The sequence below is a fragment of the Apteryx mantelli genome, chromosome 19 (genome assembly GCF_036417845.1).
Source record: "Apteryx mantelli isolate bAptMan1 chromosome 19, bAptMan1.hap1, whole genome shotgun sequence".
In the NCBI taxonomy this organism is placed as follows: Eukaryota; Metazoa; Chordata; class Aves; order Apterygiformes; family Apterygidae; genus Apteryx; species Apteryx mantelli.
The window spans coordinates 6,380,745-6,398,178 of record NC_089996.1 but is presented as its reverse complement, the minus strand read 5'-3'; the positions used below and the strand labels follow the sequence as shown (position 1 = coordinate 6,398,178).

Sequence of the window (17,434 nt, the reverse complement as noted above, 5' to 3'; positions counted from 1 at the left end):
CCATTAAAACATCAAAAAATATTTCATTTTCATTTTTCCTTTAAAACACAATTCACTGTCATTAGAAGACTTTTATGATAAAATTTCCATTCCATATGGTGATCTGTGTGGTTCATTAAAAATAGTTTTCCGTATTTCAAAGAATGAGTCAATATATTTTGGAAGATTAGACTGTTACAGGGTCAGTCAGAACTTACTGATTACATTCTATAGTATGTATACATATATGTGTGTGTGTGTTTGTGTGTGTATATACATATACATACATATATCTGTATTAATGGGAAAGTTGTATAAAACCCAATGCAACTCACTATTACATGTTGCTGCTTGGGGAATGTGAATACTTATCAGTTTGTAGGAAATAATATAAATTTTTCAACATCACCCTCCCCCAGTCCCTCCACATGCACTCTGGGAACTGGATGCTCCACAGATGTGTGTTTCCACCTGTGGATTGGAGAAAAAGACAGATCAATCCTTCAGAGTACATTAAATTAATCAAGGCAGATTATATTTTACTGTACAGAGGAATGTGACCATTTCCTGCTTTTCTTCTGAGTACAGAATGAGATGGTGACTCAGACATAAGGAAAAGAAAGCAGAAAAGTCAAAGTGCAAGTAACAGCATCTCTAAATACTGCTGCCTGCTAGTGGAACCATGTCCAGAAGGAAAGCAGGAGGATTTGGTGGAAGTTGCCCCCGCCAACTCCAATACTCTCATTCTGGACAGACACTGGATTGCAACACACCAGACATGATGTGGCAGAACAATGGTTTTCTGGCAAACAAGATTAATAAAAATGTTCCCTGTTCTACAGTGTCTATTTTGAGAGGGTCTCAAAGAACTCTATAGACATTATGGTATGAACCCTCACGATGCCTCTCTGGATTAGGAAATTGTGACTATTACCATCATATTTTGATCACAGGGAACAAAAGTGCTGGGGACCAGGCTCATCATGACTCCCAGTCTTGGACCATGTGTGCTTTCAGTGAAAAACTCTCAGGAACAAGGGATAATGAGAAAAAAATCAAATAAGAACACCTGTGCATGCTGAAACACCACTGTTCAAGATACCAACCAATTCCAGCACACATAGCAAGCCACAGCAACACACGGTTCCTAGAAACAAACTTTGGCCATCCGGGCCATTTTCTCAGAGAAATTTGTTGAAAATTTTCTGTGGTGGTGGCAGAGTCCCTGAAGAGATTTTTGTCTAGAAAGGCTTTTTGATGGTTATGGGACACAACTGTTTGAGACAGCTGCATGAGTGGAAGAGACCAGGAGATGGGCCCAGCATTTCTTTGGAGGATTATTGCCCAGATAGTACAGGCTAGCAGAGGGCCTGTGATATTGGTCAGTCAGAATAAGAGAAGGCTCTGATGTCGAATGGCCTGGAACACAGCACAGCACAGCATCTGCACAGGGTACTTGAGTGAAAACCTTTCATATTTGCACCTGGTCCAGTAGCTTCCTTATTCATGAACTGAACATTTAAACAAAGACTATCACTTGGGACATATGGCCATGTAAATGGAGAGGAGTGTTCACTTACTCATGGCCTCACATGGTCACCTCTGCTCCATGGGCTCTGCCACCTCAAGTCCTGGAGACTCTAGGGTGGACTCTCCTCTCCCACAGTGTTCACATACCCCTGCTTGCAGAGGGGAAGATCCCAGATTTGTCTGGGCCAAGAGGAGAATGGAAGAGATTCAGAACCTCAGCAGAGACTGCCTCTCCATCAGCCATGTGTGTTTCTGTTCTCTTCAAATCAGCCACAAAACTTTAGATGGCAGGGAGGTCAACAAGGGCAAAGTTTTCACATGGAATTGCCTTTTAAGAAATATCCAGTGACTGAGCTGAGGAGCTTGGAGGTAGTCAGGGGAGAGGAGTGTCCATCAGAGTAAGGAGTCAGGACATGAGGTGTGAGCTCTGGAGAGGCCTTTCCTTTCTTGTCCCCAGGACATGATCTGCCACAGTGATTCATAAAGAAATCTGGGTGTCACCCAGAGATATTCTGCCCAAGGTTGCACAGTAATGAACCTGACAATCTGAACCATGGAGACAGTTATTTGTTCCTTCACAGCTCAGTTTCCGTCAAAAAAAGCCTCGGTATTTCAGATGAAATCTATTCTGAACACAGTCTCTATCGGGTGGGGCAGAAGTAAGCCCATGAACTAGGACCAGCAGTGCCAGGACAGTCTGGGAAAGAGAAGTACCTTGGATCTCTTTTGAAAACTTCAGCACAATGAAAGCCAACCTGTCTATCCCACTGAGGTCTATCCCTAAATCCCCCTGGGGAAGACAGCACACTCCTGTTGCCTACCTTGCACCAGAAGAACTAGGTGCACATCATCAGCCTCCACATGAGACTCAGGCTCAGAACAACCTGCAGTCATTTTATGCTACGGAAGTGGAGGGTGGAACTGGGAACTATAAGGCTATTTGAGGGGAAGGTGAAGGACAGAGTTAATTTAAATGCAATTTAGTGAAGAGTCACGTAGGAAAAGAGTTGTGGAAATGTAGCACACGAAGAGAGAAGTACTGTATGGGAATGTGCTACAACCTGAAGTCAATGATCATTTGATCCAGAGGAGGGAGCATGCCTGTCGTTTGGAAGAGCAACATGGATGCGTACATGTGATGGGGCTTTGTGTATGCACCACGGTATGTGAATGCTGGAGAGAGTCCAGCATTAATGATGTTACAGCACTTGGTATGGATGGCCTTCAGAACCTCTGAGACCCTTTCCTGGCCACAGAAGTATGTTCTAGTGTGAGTTAGTTCCACAAAATTTGATAGGAACAGATATACAAGGAAAAAAAAACAAACACAAACCAACCAATCAACCAAAAAAAAAAAGCAAAGCAAATCCCAACCCACCCAGAAAGCCAAAGATAAAACCCTCACAAATTCGGGACCCATGAGTCTATTTTTAAAAGATTTCACAAATATATAGTATCTAATTAGCATTATATCAGATATACAACATGCCTATTTAATACAATTATGCTGGATATATAATTTGTTTGCATGAAATGTGACTGTCTATGTGGCTAGGATTGGAGCTCGGTGGAACTGGAATTTGAATGGCTTTTGGGGGCCATTACATGGTGCAACAATCATGGAAAATTTCCAACCCACTTTTTGGTATACTGACACACTTAGCTTAGTGTTTCTGCTAAGGGCTAGGAAAAGATTTGCTACATATGGAGTTCTAAGTTGTAACTGAATGGAGGAAATATGCTCAGAAAGAGGGAGACTGGGCCGGTGGAAAATGACAACAGGAAAGGAAACTTCTGGGGAGAAATCCAGGCTCAGTGAAATCTGTGGTAGCCTTGCCTGGTAGGAGTTTCAGTGGAGTCAGGACTTCTAGCACAGGTTAGCAGTGCAAAGCTGAACAAATTCTGGCGCTTTAGGTTCAGCAGTGGCAAGAAGCTGAAGGAACAGAAACCCTATTCCTCCTTCCTATTTACATCTCATAGACACCAAGATACTAGAATGAGTGGAGAAAGGGTCTAACAAGCATTTCAGCATATTTGTGCTTATTGAACACATCGACCCCACTACTTCCTACAGTGAGAGAGCAGGCGATTTGTAGGCACTAGTATATTTTTATCTTATGAGTATATTTAATATAAACTAAAACTTCACTTCTCAGCCAGGCTATTCTTGTCCCTAGATCTGCCAGTCCCCTAGGAAAGTCTGCCCTTGAATTCACTCCAAGGGTGAGGAAGAACAGATATATGGGTGCTGGCTGATATTGAATGATCTGGAGGTGATCCCCAGCAGTCAAAATCTTAACTACTTGCTACAGAAAGGTCAAACATCAGGGCTGGCATGAGAGATGGCAACAGGGCCCCTTCCTGCCAGGATGGGGTGCTGCATTTCCTCCTCCCTGCCATGGGCTGTATGAGAGTGGTTCTGCTTGTAGCAATTGAAAAGTCCTAAATTCGTAAAAACAATGAGATAGTGCAGGTGAGCCCTTGGAAGGAGCCATCTACTATTATGGCTTTCTTTGACAGAAACTGATGCATGTTAGGAAATATCTTCCATTATCCCTCACTATAGTCTGTTTGTTTGCTTAGGTTCTTCTTATGTCACCAATGTAGGGGTGGCTTTAAAAACAATGCGGATGGGACTGTTTGAGAAGTCTTTTCAGACACTGAGTTATTAGAGGTTATCTTGGCCTATAAGGCCACTGCAGTATAGGGTGCTGTGACCACCCCAGTCCTTAATGAAAATCTACAATGCACAGGGTCATATCAAACAGTCACCTCTGTTTTGCTCGCAGTGCGGTAGTGATGGTGGTGTCCTGGAATATAATGCAGTTGTTCTACCGTGTTATGCCGTCGGGAGGCGAACGCTTGGCGCTTGGCAGAAGTTGGGTTCATACCTAAGGTATTGTACAAGTTATTCGAGGCACTAGGATGGGAGTGCATTTTTGTCATCCTGTAGCGATCCAAGACAGGTGTTGAAACAAAGACGTCTGTGTGTGACAATGCCCGTGACATAGACTGCTCTGGGTACCCTGAACGCTCCGGGGAGAGCAGAGGGTCTTGGGAGTGGAGGCGCTCTGCGGACAGAAGCTGTTCGTCTGAGAGGATCCGTTCATAGGACATGCTAAACTCCTCAGGCATGATCCTCTCAGGGGACAGCACCCTGTCCTGGGACATGGCCCTGATGGGCCGGCGGGGCCTATCCCTGTGGTTGGTCTGTTGCGACATTTTGATGACGTTGATAGGGAGCGTGCCTCGGGCCGCCAGGTCAGGCAGGTGTCTCCTCCTCATGTAATATTCGTCAGCCTCTTTGTCAGCTGTGGAAAAAGAAAGGGAAACAGTTAAAAATGCCAGAGTTTTGTCCCATGGAGTGAAAAGGGGGATGTGTGCAGTGAACAGCGCTTTGGAACAGCCTTCTGGTGAAACCCAAGGACCATCCGTCAGCAGCTGAAACAGCATGGGCATCCATGTCAGCGCGCTGCCTGTTGGAGAGGCGCTGGCCCTGCGCGGGTTGTGTGGACATGTGTTTATGGCACACAGAGACAGTTTATAATTACATATAGACAAGTTTAGTCCCTGTTTGATGTATCACACCATCTTGCAACATGACACAATCGACTCCATATGCTGTTGAGTCCAGATCATGGTATCACACGATTTACAGGAACAGTGAGTTTTGGAGAAATTATCCAATGTCACCTTCACAGGATGCTTATAAAGAAACATATGGAATGTGACCTGGGGCAGGCAAGTTCCCCATTTGGGGAAACTCATGCTTTGGTTCTGGTTTCAAATGTGAGTGTCCTGTGTAATTCATGAGCGACCTTGTCACATTTTTAGTTACAAGTTTTAGTTACTATTTTTATATATTTATATTTGTGGTCACAAAGAAGCTCTGACGGTCATGGGATGCTCTCTCTGAGACACACATCCCTCCCTTCCCCTCCCCTCCCCCCTTTTGGGGCTTTTAAACAAGTGTCTCGGACTCAGAGGGTAGGTCAGCTACTGTAGGTATATCCCAATCTACCACTTTAATCCTAGAGCAAAGCAACTTGAAATTTGAAGAAAATGTTCTGCAGTTATTTCAGATGAAACAAACTTTCTGGGAAACCTGTTTGATATTAATATGTCTGAAGCTGGGATACTAAGACTACCTAGTTGGAAGGAGAATCAGCAGTCCTTGGACTTGGACTTGGACTCAGCCCTGGTGAGGCCACATTTGGAGTACTGTGTCCAATTCTGGGCTCCCCAGTACAAGAGGGATGTGGCACTACTGGAGAGAGTCCAGTGGAGGGCTACAAAGATGATTAGGGGACTGGAGCATCTCCCCTATGAGGAAAGGCTGAGAGAGCTGGGCCTGTTTAGCCTGGAGAGGAGAAGACTGAGAGGGGATCTTATTAATGTGCACAAATATCTTAAGGGAGGGTGTCAAGACAATGGAGCCAGACTCTTTTCAGTGGTGCCCAGCAACAGGACACAAGGCAACAGGCACAAACTGAAACACAGGCAGTTCCATCTGAATATGAGGAAAAATCTTCTTCACTGTGGGGGTGACAGAGCACTGGAACAGGTTGCCCAGAGAGGTTGCGGAGTCTCCTTCTCTGGAGATATTCAAAACCCGCCTGGACGCGATCCTGTGCAAGGTGCTCTAGGTGACCCTGCTTGAGCAGTGGGGTTGGACTAGATGATCTCCAGAGGTCCCTTCCATCCTCAACCATTCCATGATTCTGTGATTCTGTGACTTCAAGCCCAGTGCTGCTTGAGGACTGTTGTGACCTGCCTGTCTCTGTGGAGGTGTAAAGCATGGGGCATCAGTCCCTTACCAGAAATACTCCATCATAAAGCCAAGCAAAAGAGCACAATGCTAAGAGGCATGGGCTACTCCCATCCTTCTGGATCATCAGTGACTCCAGAAGACGCCAGAGGGAGACTCATCCCAGACACCTGGAAAACAGCCATCCTCTGCTTGGATCAGATGGCAGCAAACTTACTGATGTGCAAGAAGGGTAATCTCCAGACAAAGGCAAAGTAAAATTCTCCACCTTAAGGAGCAAATGAGGTCCCATGCAAAGGAACCCTATGGAAACAGCCTGGCACAGAGATTACCGGGCTGGAGGCACACACAGTACCCACTATCCACTTTCCCTTCCAATGTTGGGCCATGTGCTGTTGCTGATGGGCAAAGACATCATGACTGAACCAGTCATGGAGAATGCAGCTCGACAAAAGGCAGAGTGTGCTGTATCACGTGTGTGTCTTTGCATTGAGGGAAAACCTCAGTGGAGCTGTGAACAACAGCATTGCTGCACCCAGAAAGAGGAAAGAATGAAATACTAATCCAGACCCTTTAGTGTGGAGGCAACAGGTGCTTCACCCAATGGGTTTGGGGTGGGAACTGCTGATGTCTGGCTGCATTTGATAAATCTAAAATGTCTCCCCTGAAACCAACCAATCTGATTCATCTGATCCTCATTGCACTAGCAATTTCACTGGGATAATGAGGCTTTAATACTGCTACCCCTTATTGTTTTATTGAGTTTCATGAGATAACTGACATTTTTAATTTCATCCAAAATAAAACTCCGAACAAATAGGTTTCTCCCTCGTTGCTGTGCATAAATGTTCAAAAATGTGTCCTGAGTGGACTCCAAAAAGTCAGAAGCCTTGAGAGGATAGAAAGAAACTGTTGGACAATAGATTGACAGAGATTTCATTTCTTAAACCAGTCTCATATTCCTGGGGCTTTGATAATGATTTTCAAACATTTGGAAGCAGAATTAATGGGAATCATATATGCTAGACAATATATCTCTTCCTCTCCTCTCCTCTCCTCTCTTCTCTTCTCTTCTCTTCTCTTCTCTTCTCTTCTCTTCTCTTCTCTTTTTTTTCTCCTTTTTTTCCCTTTTGGTAGTTTCTGAAACATTGGCCAGGATTGGTCTCTAATGTAATACTTGTATAAAACCTATGTTTGAGTGATTCATCTGACTTGGCTTTAGGATAAGCTGACTTGTCCCCGAGACCATTTTTTTCCCTTGTGTTGGAGGGAAAAATCAAAACCCAATAATTCATTTGAAAAGCAAAGCATTTACATTTTTTTCCCCAAAAGTTTTATGTTGGTTTTATCTCCTTCATTTGGAATAGGAAAATGATATTGGCATTTTACAGTGAAAGGTCTGGGAGCCAGGCGCCTAATTTCCTTTGGCTTTGGAGAAGCCCAGCTATAAGAATGTGGTTCTAGAGGTTCTGAGTATATGCAAACCCAGTGGGAGTGCTGAGTTTTTAGCGCTTATGGAGCTGAAACTGCATGTTTAGTTACTTAAATAAATAGTGTGACGCAGCTGATTTGGCATTTATCAACTGCTTTGCTCCACCTCCCTAAGCCTAATCACTAACCTTAAGTCCTACCCTTGTGCCTTCTATCTTTCTCCTCCTCTATTCACTAAGGCCAAACCCAAACTGCTACTATGCTGAAGCCTGAATCTCTGCCCTCTTACTTCGACTCTTACCTTAGGTCTGAAGCTAATCCCTAGCCCTGATCCCTTGCCTTGGTGTGCTAGATCAGCCTCTAGTCCTCACCCCCACCCAAACCCAAACCCCTACGCCACAAAACTAGCCCATACCCCAAAGCCTGAGCAGAAAGCCGAAGCCCAACACTGAACCATCACCCACAAGCTTTCCCTCATCCACTAACCGCGAAGCCCAAACCCTCTGCTGATGCCAGAAGCCTAAGCCCTGACCTCCTCCCTCAAAGCCCCTACCATCCAGGCATCTTGTAAGCCTTGCTCGAAGGCATTTGGCCCCTGGGAGGCAGAAGAAGGGCAGGGTCCATGGAGTCTGTGAGTGAAGGGTGTGGAGCTGAGAGGAGAGTGGAGAGGAAGGCGAGAGGGAGCTTGTAAAGGTGATTGAACTATGTCCAGACCTGCCTTTTGTTAGTAGATAGGTGGATTTCCCTGTGGTGGTGCAGGGATTGCCTTCTAGAGCTGATCTTGTTGAAAACATAAGGAGGTGAATGTCAGGGACCTAGGTTATAAAGACAGACACCAGTGTCACCACTTCAGCCTCTCTGGTTGAGAGCCTTTGGAAGCTCCACATACCTTCTACAGCCAATGGCCAAAGATCAACTCTCATATTCTTAGATTCAAGTTGATTGCCAGATATTCCCTGAACGGGTAAGGGGAAGCACAGCTGGACAGGGCTACTAACTGTCCAGAGGATCAGAAACATCTCGAGAGAGTGAGGATGGCTCTGCTCGCTCAGCACTCGCTTGAAGAAATTTAAGAATATTGTGGGCTTGTCACCTTAACACAAACCTGTTTTTGTCAGTTTTAGACAAATACCTTTGACTAAGAAATGGAGTGCTGTAGCTAAATATATATTCCCTTCTGCCGGGAAGCAGAAAGATCTACCAAGGAGCAGGTTGGACAGGTAGGGGCAGCCTCTCTTTAACTGCTCAGCAAAATTTGCTGGACCCCATGGGTCAGACTGCTAAGACACCACTTAATAAGGTGTTGCCAAGGGCAGTGATTATATTGCCTCATATGAGTGACATAATACTCAGTGTGAGTCAGGTGAACTTTGTGGGAGTGAGTAGAACTGAGGTTAATGTTAATATCTGTCATACATTTCCAGATGTTGGCTGTGGAAAGGGTGGGAATTTTGGTTAACATTAATTTGTTGGTTTTTAGTGTTTCAGTGAGATACATCCATATCCTTAATATGGAGCTTGAGGATATTTCACTGAGCATCTATGCACAATATGTGAAGCAAATAAATGAATCACAGGCTGGAGAGATTCTAACCAATCCCCTGGATCATGATAGGAGCAGCAATTTCTGTTGTTCCTGGTAAACACTTGTCTAATCTATTCCGAATGAGGTCAAGAGATGGAGATCTCCTGGACTCTGAAGGAAAAGTATGTATGCCAGGTAATCCCAGGCATTACAAATGAATTACAAATGGAACAGCAGTTTTGAGGAATATTCAAGGGATGCATTTTTTTATGTTATTTCAGCTGAGAAATGAAAATAAATCATCATCATCTCATAATGGGGAGGTTTTAAAGCTGCAGTATTATAATGCTATGATTTTAAGGGTTTCTCAGTATTTGATAGTATCACCAAAGCTGCTCAAGGACATGGACATTTTGTCACTGGGATGTGGGGACAGGGACATGCTTATAGTTGGGAATGAGGGCTCTAACTATCACTAGGAAAAAAAGCTCATTGGAGAAGAAGAATCACGTGCATGGCAAACTGAACAGGGAGAATGTCAGGCTCCAGTCCAGAAAAATATCCATCTCTGTTCTGTGAAACATTTAAGCACATGAACACTTTCAAGCACATCAGATATATTTGCCTAGAAGTTAACCATGTATTTATGTCCCATGTTGAAGTGCCAGGCAGTGGGCTGAGATTTTTGTGTCACATTCCTATTGCATTTCCTCTTCTGAAAAATCCTCCACATGGGGATATGCTGTGGACAGTCCAAAGGCTTTTCTGTCCCTTCACTTTGTGTTAACTTAGCTGGCTAAACTGGCAGTGCAGATTTTATATAGACTAAGGGAGAGAGGTCTGTTCCTCATACCCAGCTACCTTTAGTGAAGCTATTGCAACACCTAAGTTATTTCCCTAAATGAGACAACGTCTAATTGAATGTATCCAGAATATGTCCATGGAAACATATTATGAACCTGGTGTCTCAGTCAGAGAGAGCATTTTCCCTCATAAGGGTCACTTATGTGATAGTCCCACCAAAACTGAAGAGACTTCTATGTGAGTGTTCACCATCAGTAACAGTGATGGGCTGGGGCACTATGGAAAATCTGGCAGAATAAGGTAATACATAAGAAAATAAAAAAAGAATACATACTAACTAGTGTGAACAAGGCAGTGAGCAACATGTTGAGACACGAGATGTGCACCATAGATTAGTGAACGGCACAGGTCAGGACTGGGTCAGGACACATACACCAAGAAACAGATCACAACGCTGTGAGAGGCAGGCAGATGCCATGCTTCTACTGAAACGGATGTTCCCAACCATTCCAGCAGCTTTCTGTTGGTCTGGATTTGTAATTTGGTTTCAGTTACATCTGTAGATAGTGAGATATCTGCCTTCCACACACCGAGGTGAGCTCAGCTGTTCTGCGGCAGCCAAACTGGTTCATCTCAACTCCGACAGGAAGAAAATGGATTCTCAGATGACTCTATCAGGACCAGATACGACACAGAATTGTGGGAGGCAGCACAGCAAGGAGGTCAGTAAGCAAATAACCACAAGTGCTCTCTAAGTAATGAAGTGACTTTTTCTCTACACTCTCTCTTGATGGGAAGCGACAGCCAAGACAATCATTACCAGAGATGCCAACTTGGGCAGTACAATGACAGAGAGAAAAAGATTATTGCCTTAGCATCGTGCCCACTGCAGCTTACAAGCAAATGAGTTACAACGGAAATGAAATGAGCTGACACCTACTTAGTCTCTTCAGAGAAGAATATTTACTTGGGTTTGTCTTGACTGCAGACTCATAGGATGGTGGGAGGTGAGAGAGATTCTGGAAGGACCGGGAGAAGGACAGATCATAGGGTTCGGTGGCAGAAGTAAGGATATTGTTCATCCGTGGCTTGTCTGAAAAAAAGAGAAAAAGACACATCCATAAAGTGCACCAAAACCAGGTGAGAAAGGTAGGTCATTCCCATAACCCTGGCTAGGGAGAGGAGCTGTATCTGGGCCAGCCTTAGCAGCAGGTTCTTGGACTTAATTCAAACTGGCACTGGCAGATCAGTGAAAAATGGAACCTGTAGCTTTGTTTCCCTTGGTGTCCACAGCAGTTACGAATAAAATCAAACTGCTGCCTCAAAAGCCCAACAACCTATCAGACTTTCTCTCAGTGGGAGGGTAGGCCTGGCAGACCGAGTCACCTCACTTATCGTGGAGGGATACATCACCATGACATGCCCCCCCCCCCCCATAGCAGCCTGACATGGCCAGCTCAGATAACGTCACCTACCTTTAGATAGGTGGGTTGTGCCTTCCCTGCCCTCAGAGCTATGGGAAAGCATTTATGAAGATATTTCAAATGGGACTGATAATCAAACTGTTCTTTTGTCATGTTAGATCTCTGCTTAGCGTTCTGAACCTGGAGGCTCCTGAGCAAAGCCCGGTCCATGGCCCCAGGGGCCTGGTGGGCTCTACAGCCAGCCAGGGTTCCCCTGCACAATTGAAAGTGTGAAGAGGAGCAGTGGGGGACACGTCTGGGTGCAATTAGAAAATGAGGCAAGTTTTGGAGTGATTTCTGAGGCAGCAAATGAGGGGCAGTCCATGTGGGGTGGAGGATGCCCTCTCCCTAGTTATTTTTAATTGTTGTTCACAGAGGGAGTCCCAGGCCAGTACCCCAAATGCCCTGTGTCTGGAAGCAAATGCTGAGGACACTGTCAGTAAAGACTAGCACTGGGCTTGGATATTAAAAGTCAAGTCCAGGCAATCTGCAGAGTTTTCTTGGCATTGAAATCACACCCCTTTTCCACAAGTTGGATGGGAAATGGTCTTTCATCAGCTCAGCTAAGCAACAGGAGCCTGTTGAATTATAACATTTATATCTCCCAGGTGTTTAGACATTAAATTAGGCAGAGATAAGAGTATTAAAAATAGCAGCTGCTGCAATGTTGAAAGTAAAGCTAGAACAGACTACAGGAAGCATGAAGTGGCTCTGCGGGGGCTTGCAGCAGTGATGGGATTGCATTAAATGGGTCAAAAGGCTAAGGAGATGGCCACTTCAAGGGTGGTCTGACAATGAAATCAGAGGACAAAATGCTCTGACACAGCTGAGAAGCATTTTTAGACTTGTCGACCACTCCCAGTGCTGCAGGCTACTGAGAAGGGATGTGATTGGGATGACATAGGGATGCACCTTAGCCAAAACACACAATGCACCTCTATGCTAAGGAGCTCCCCTACCCTTTGGCCAGTGTCTGCTCACACAGTTACCTACCCAAGGCAGAAGAGCAAGGAGGAGGGCCTGTATGACCAGTCTGCATACAGCAGTTCAGGGCCTTGCAATAGTACCTGACTCCATTATTGGGACATAGGGTCATCCTGGATACGATAGACCTCTCACACATACTTCTTTATGCAAGTCTGCTGTGCTTCCCTGCTGCCTATAAGCTCTAGAAGCCTCCTTGCCCATGGGACTGTGGGGAACAGTATAGGACTGACCTAGCAGAAATGGGGTGTTAGATATCTACTGCACAACTCAGCTTAAGGACTAAGATGAGTAGGGCTGGTGGTCAGTATCAAGAGGAAGTTACTTGACTTTTGGCCAGGAACAACCAGGCCACAAAACTGTGAATTTCACAAGAAAACCCTCCAGAATGCTTAAGTCTTGGGTGCACACATTCCTGTTGTGCACCCATCTGAAGTGTGCTCATGAAGAGCAGTGCAATGTGTGCTCATTATCCACCCAGGTGCCTCAAGCCCCTTTTACCTCCACTGATGCAGAGACAGGTGCGGATTAAAGAGCAGCTTCTGCCCCAAAGTTATTGAGCAGCAGGGGAGTTTCACCCTGACAAATCTGCTGGCTTTGTGCAAACAGTGTCCAAACATCTGCCACCTTCCCTTGTCTCCCAGCAAAATTTAAAACAAAATCCACCCAAGCAGAGCACAGTCCTTTCATCAGACCCTTTTATAGACCAGAGGCACAAATTAGACTGTTCATTTCCTTTTTAAGGAGCAAAAATTTTTGCAGGAGTTAATCTCCTCTTCTCTGTCCCATCCTGATCAGCTGCCTGACTCCTGCCTGCAGCCTGATGAAGTCCTGTTTGCGTTAGAGAGCAGGACCTCTCCTTCCGTTCATAGTGCTCACATTTAACAAACTTCCTTGGTGTTCTCTGTTGCCTAGAAATGTACCTTGCAGTTGTCACATGTATCTGCATGTGGGGAGGCAGAGCTGCCTCCCCGACCTTCCTCCCATTGTAACTTCCTCCTAGATATTTTACACTTTCTGTCCTCTATGCCTCACATTGTACACATGCTTCTCCACCAAAGAGAAGCTGAGACAGTCTTATCTTCCTGCAGAAACCTGTTCATTCTTGCCCAAAGCCAGTTTGCTCAGAGCCCTGCAGCTCTCAGCAGACTCACACCCTCTGTGCACAATTCAGAGGCCTAAATGCAGGCATCTAGGGCCACTTTGGGTATGCCAGAGTGTCTGAGAATTCCACACAGGGCTGGATGAAGTGATGGGGGACCTATCAGAGACCAGAACCACTCATGTTTGGGTACTTGAATTATGGCCACCATGTCAAACCAAACCAACACTTGTTCTCTTCCTGTCCCTGTTGCCTATTGCTGATTCCATGCACTCTGCCGCTCCATGGACTTCCTTATGACATAGCCTGCTGTGGAACAAAATGCACCAATGAGCTCTTCCACGAGAACTATGTCTGGAGTATGACTGTGAGCAGAGGACCTGCATCCATTCTCTTTCAGTGTCAGCCTGGCTCCAGCATTGGATGCCTCATTCTGTGTCATCCTGCACTGCTGCCAGCACAGCAAGGTGAGGAGGAAGGAAATGCTCAGTGAGGAACAGGGGCTGCATTTGCATTACACTCTTCATCAAGCACATGCATACTGTTCTCTGAACTCAACAACCACTGACAGCCAGTGTAAGCCACCTGACAGAAAAGGAAAAGTACAGCTCTCTAGCAGAGCATCATTCTTGTCCCAGTTCTGAGAAATCATGAGGCACTTTTTTACGGCTTTTAGGAATGGTGAAAATTTCCTCTTAACAATGCAATAACTGTGCTGGTTAATAAATGCTTCTTTCCTGTTACTTATGTGTGTCTCCACACTCCTGAATAGTGTTATTACAAGGTAAAAAGAACAAAACCCCAAGTGAGCATATAGCTAATGTGTCATCTCTCTGAGAACATTATTTTCTTACTGATGACTTCAATCCCTGTCTAATAGACTGACCGTAGGATTAGAAAGTGCATCATATGCATCAGGGAGCTGGAAACAATTGATTAGATATTATCCAGTAAACAGAGACTCCTATTTATGTTTGTGTGGCAAGGACCCTGGGGTAACATCTCTTTCCAAATTTCTCAGCCAGTACCTGTATCTAATCTCCATTTTGCATGGAGGCTGGATGAGCTGAAATAAACCTAGTCATATGTATGGAATTTGTGTTCACTGCCAGAGCAGGAGCATTAATTGACTGCTTGCATGAGGTGTGTGAAATTAAGTGCCACAGATTTATCTAATGGGCTTGTGCAGAATCAGTACATCTTCTTACTGCTTTTTCCATCTAGTCAGTCAGGAACAGACTGTAATGATTCTAGTAAATGAGAGGTCACCTTGAAATCCACTACCCATCATTCAGCAAAATAAGGGATAAACTGAAATGACTAAAGATAACTTCAGATGGCTTTTGCATAATGTAGTTTGAGGGCAAGATCAGGGAACTGAGAGGGTCTAGTAAGGAGAAATATCTTATGCAATTTATTTTCTGGGAACAGCTAAGCAGAAGTTTCTTTGTAGTTCTTCACTCCTGCAACATATTTGAGTCACGTTTCCCTGGTCTCACTCTTGTTAATGGTGTTTATCGGCTCCTGTGGCAGCTGCTGGACATAGTGTTACAGTCTTCCTATTCACCACAACACATCGGAGGTAGCACACTGCTCCATGCCCCAGCATTTCCACTAATTCTAGTCCAGCTTTACATTCTGGACAATGGTAGATGACCACAGGAAAATGGACAAAGTCCCATGGTTACTGGGGCTACCTTTAAAAGTCAGTATTTATCCACATTTGCCTCAACTCCATCCTGCAGCCACACCCCATTTTATCCCTCTCTGACACATCATGCTTTCTGGCCACAATTTGCAAAGCTTTTAGCAGAGGAACATGGAGGAAATGAAACTCGCCACGTTGTAAAGCATATACAGTGGAGATGGGAACATCATCCATATGTCATTTGGTTGAAGGAGAATGTTTCTAAATTCTCTTTGCTATGGCCTCAAAGTAACCATGCCTTTTTACAACCAATGCAACATCTTAAAACTCTGGCAGAGTCTCTCTAGAGAGGGCTCAGCCCTGCAACATTTCTTAATTTCATTGATGCATTGAGCATCAATGGTTTCATAGTGCTCCTGCTGGGATGCTGCATTGCCTCAGCCACTGGCAAGGCTGGTGGCATGGCACAGCACTGCCAAAAACACAAGGCTGCACAACACTGGCATCATAGCCTTGGGAAGGGAGCAGACATCTCTGTGGAGAAAGGTTCATCCTCTGCAGCTATAATCTCTCTTTCTGGACACCCCCCCAAACAAGAATTGTGTATGTCTTTTGATCCATGGGCCAGATTTGTTGAGCCAGTCCAAACACTGCCACATTTCCAGAAGAACCCATGGGTTCATGGTGCAGGCAAAGAATGGGTGCCCTCCACAATTTGGGCTAGGCTTTTGCATCAAGATGAGAAGATGGTGGCCCTGGAACAAACTGGATACTAGCGAGAATGACAGAGAGCATTGCACTTAGGAAACCAAGAGCAATCCCTGTGCTGATGGACTGGCAGGGGAATGTTTCCTGCCCCACCTTTTCAGGGGTCATGGCCCTGAGTTGGCATGTCATCACATAAATGTTAAGGGGCTGCGGTACTTTATCTCCATGCATTGGGGTCTACAATTACAGATTGCCACTGAGTGGACACCCTCAATTCACTCCTCCACCTCATTCATTCAATCATTTTATAATCTATAAAGGAGAGAAAATCACTCTTATTTGAGAAAGAGCCTCATTCTCCTGGCAATTTTTCACAGCCTCTCTGCAACCACAGGGCTGAGAAGCAGTCTCAAGATTTTTAAAGCTAGAGACTTGTGTGATGGAGACCAGATCTAAATTCTGCATGAAGTATCTTGCCCCGTTCCCGTTCTTTGAAGATGGTTTCTGTTTCAAAGTGTGGTTACATGAAGTATGGAACCATCCATGTACAAAGACAGGAACAGATGATACCAAGACAAAATAGTGAATTTATGGCAAAGTTTTAAACAAAGCTCAAGTGGCAAAAGGGATGTGCTCCATATTTGCATTTGAGTCTGCACATATGTTGTGTGAATTTTGCAAGACTTTTCAACAGATGCCTTTTAAAACATTCACCCAGAGAAAGCAAACAATGTCACCTAGGAGAAGCTGATACAACCAAGCCTTCTGCTGCTCAGCTTCAGCTCATCATAGTTTCAGTCCTCTGTCAAAGCACACGCTGCTCCCCTAGCACTGCCTTCTGCTCAGTCATTTGAAGCCTCAGACACAAAGTCTTCTCCAATTCTGATGCAAGCTCTTACAAAAGAATACATTCCTCAGGAAAATATGGTAGCAACTGATGATGTTTGGTAGCCTAGCGTGCCAAGTCTTAACATCTCCTCAGCCATCCTGGAAATGACATACTATAACAGGCACAGAACTGACATTTTCAGACTAGAAATAAAATTTACAATGTATATCTTCAGCTTTTTCAGGGGGTATGTCTGTGTTTTCGTGCTTCTTGTGTTACAAACACTGTTATTGATAGTCTTTTTCATCTCTTACAAAGAATCTCAGAGAGAGATTCATACATTTCAGGTCAGATTGTCTGTGATGTAAATCAGCAGCTCTTCAGTGAATAGCATCTCTCATTTACATAATCTGGAGATGTGGGATTTAAAATCCACTTAATGAAAAAAATCTCTTGCATAGCAGGATGGCTCTAGTATTAGCTAATTCATGGCTCATTGCTGAGAATTGAACCGCAATATGAAAGGGTAAAAAGCAACAATGAACTACATCAGCACACTGCAAGATGATGTCCTCATATGCTACCATACAGACACACAGCACAATAATATACCTGAATCATATCGCTCAGGGTCCACTGACATGAATATGTTTCTGAATATAC

General features: G+C 44.6%; 1 protein-coding gene across 1 annotated transcript in view; it reads right to left on the bottom strand.

Moving 5' to 3' along the window:
• Positions 1-4,269: 4,269 nt before the first annotated feature.
• Positions 4,270-17,434, bottom strand: part of SHISA6 (shisa family member 6) — a 262,667-nt gene continuing 249,502 nt past the window's right edge. Inside the window, exons 5-6 of the mRNA XM_067308317.1 lie at positions 10,978-11,130; positions 4,270-4,820 (exon numbers count right to left, since the gene is read on the bottom strand). Of these exons, the coding sequence (XP_067164418.1) occupies positions 4,270-4,820; positions 10,978-11,130 (704 nt within the window). The remainder of the gene's footprint in view (positions 4,821-10,977; positions 11,131-17,434) is intronic.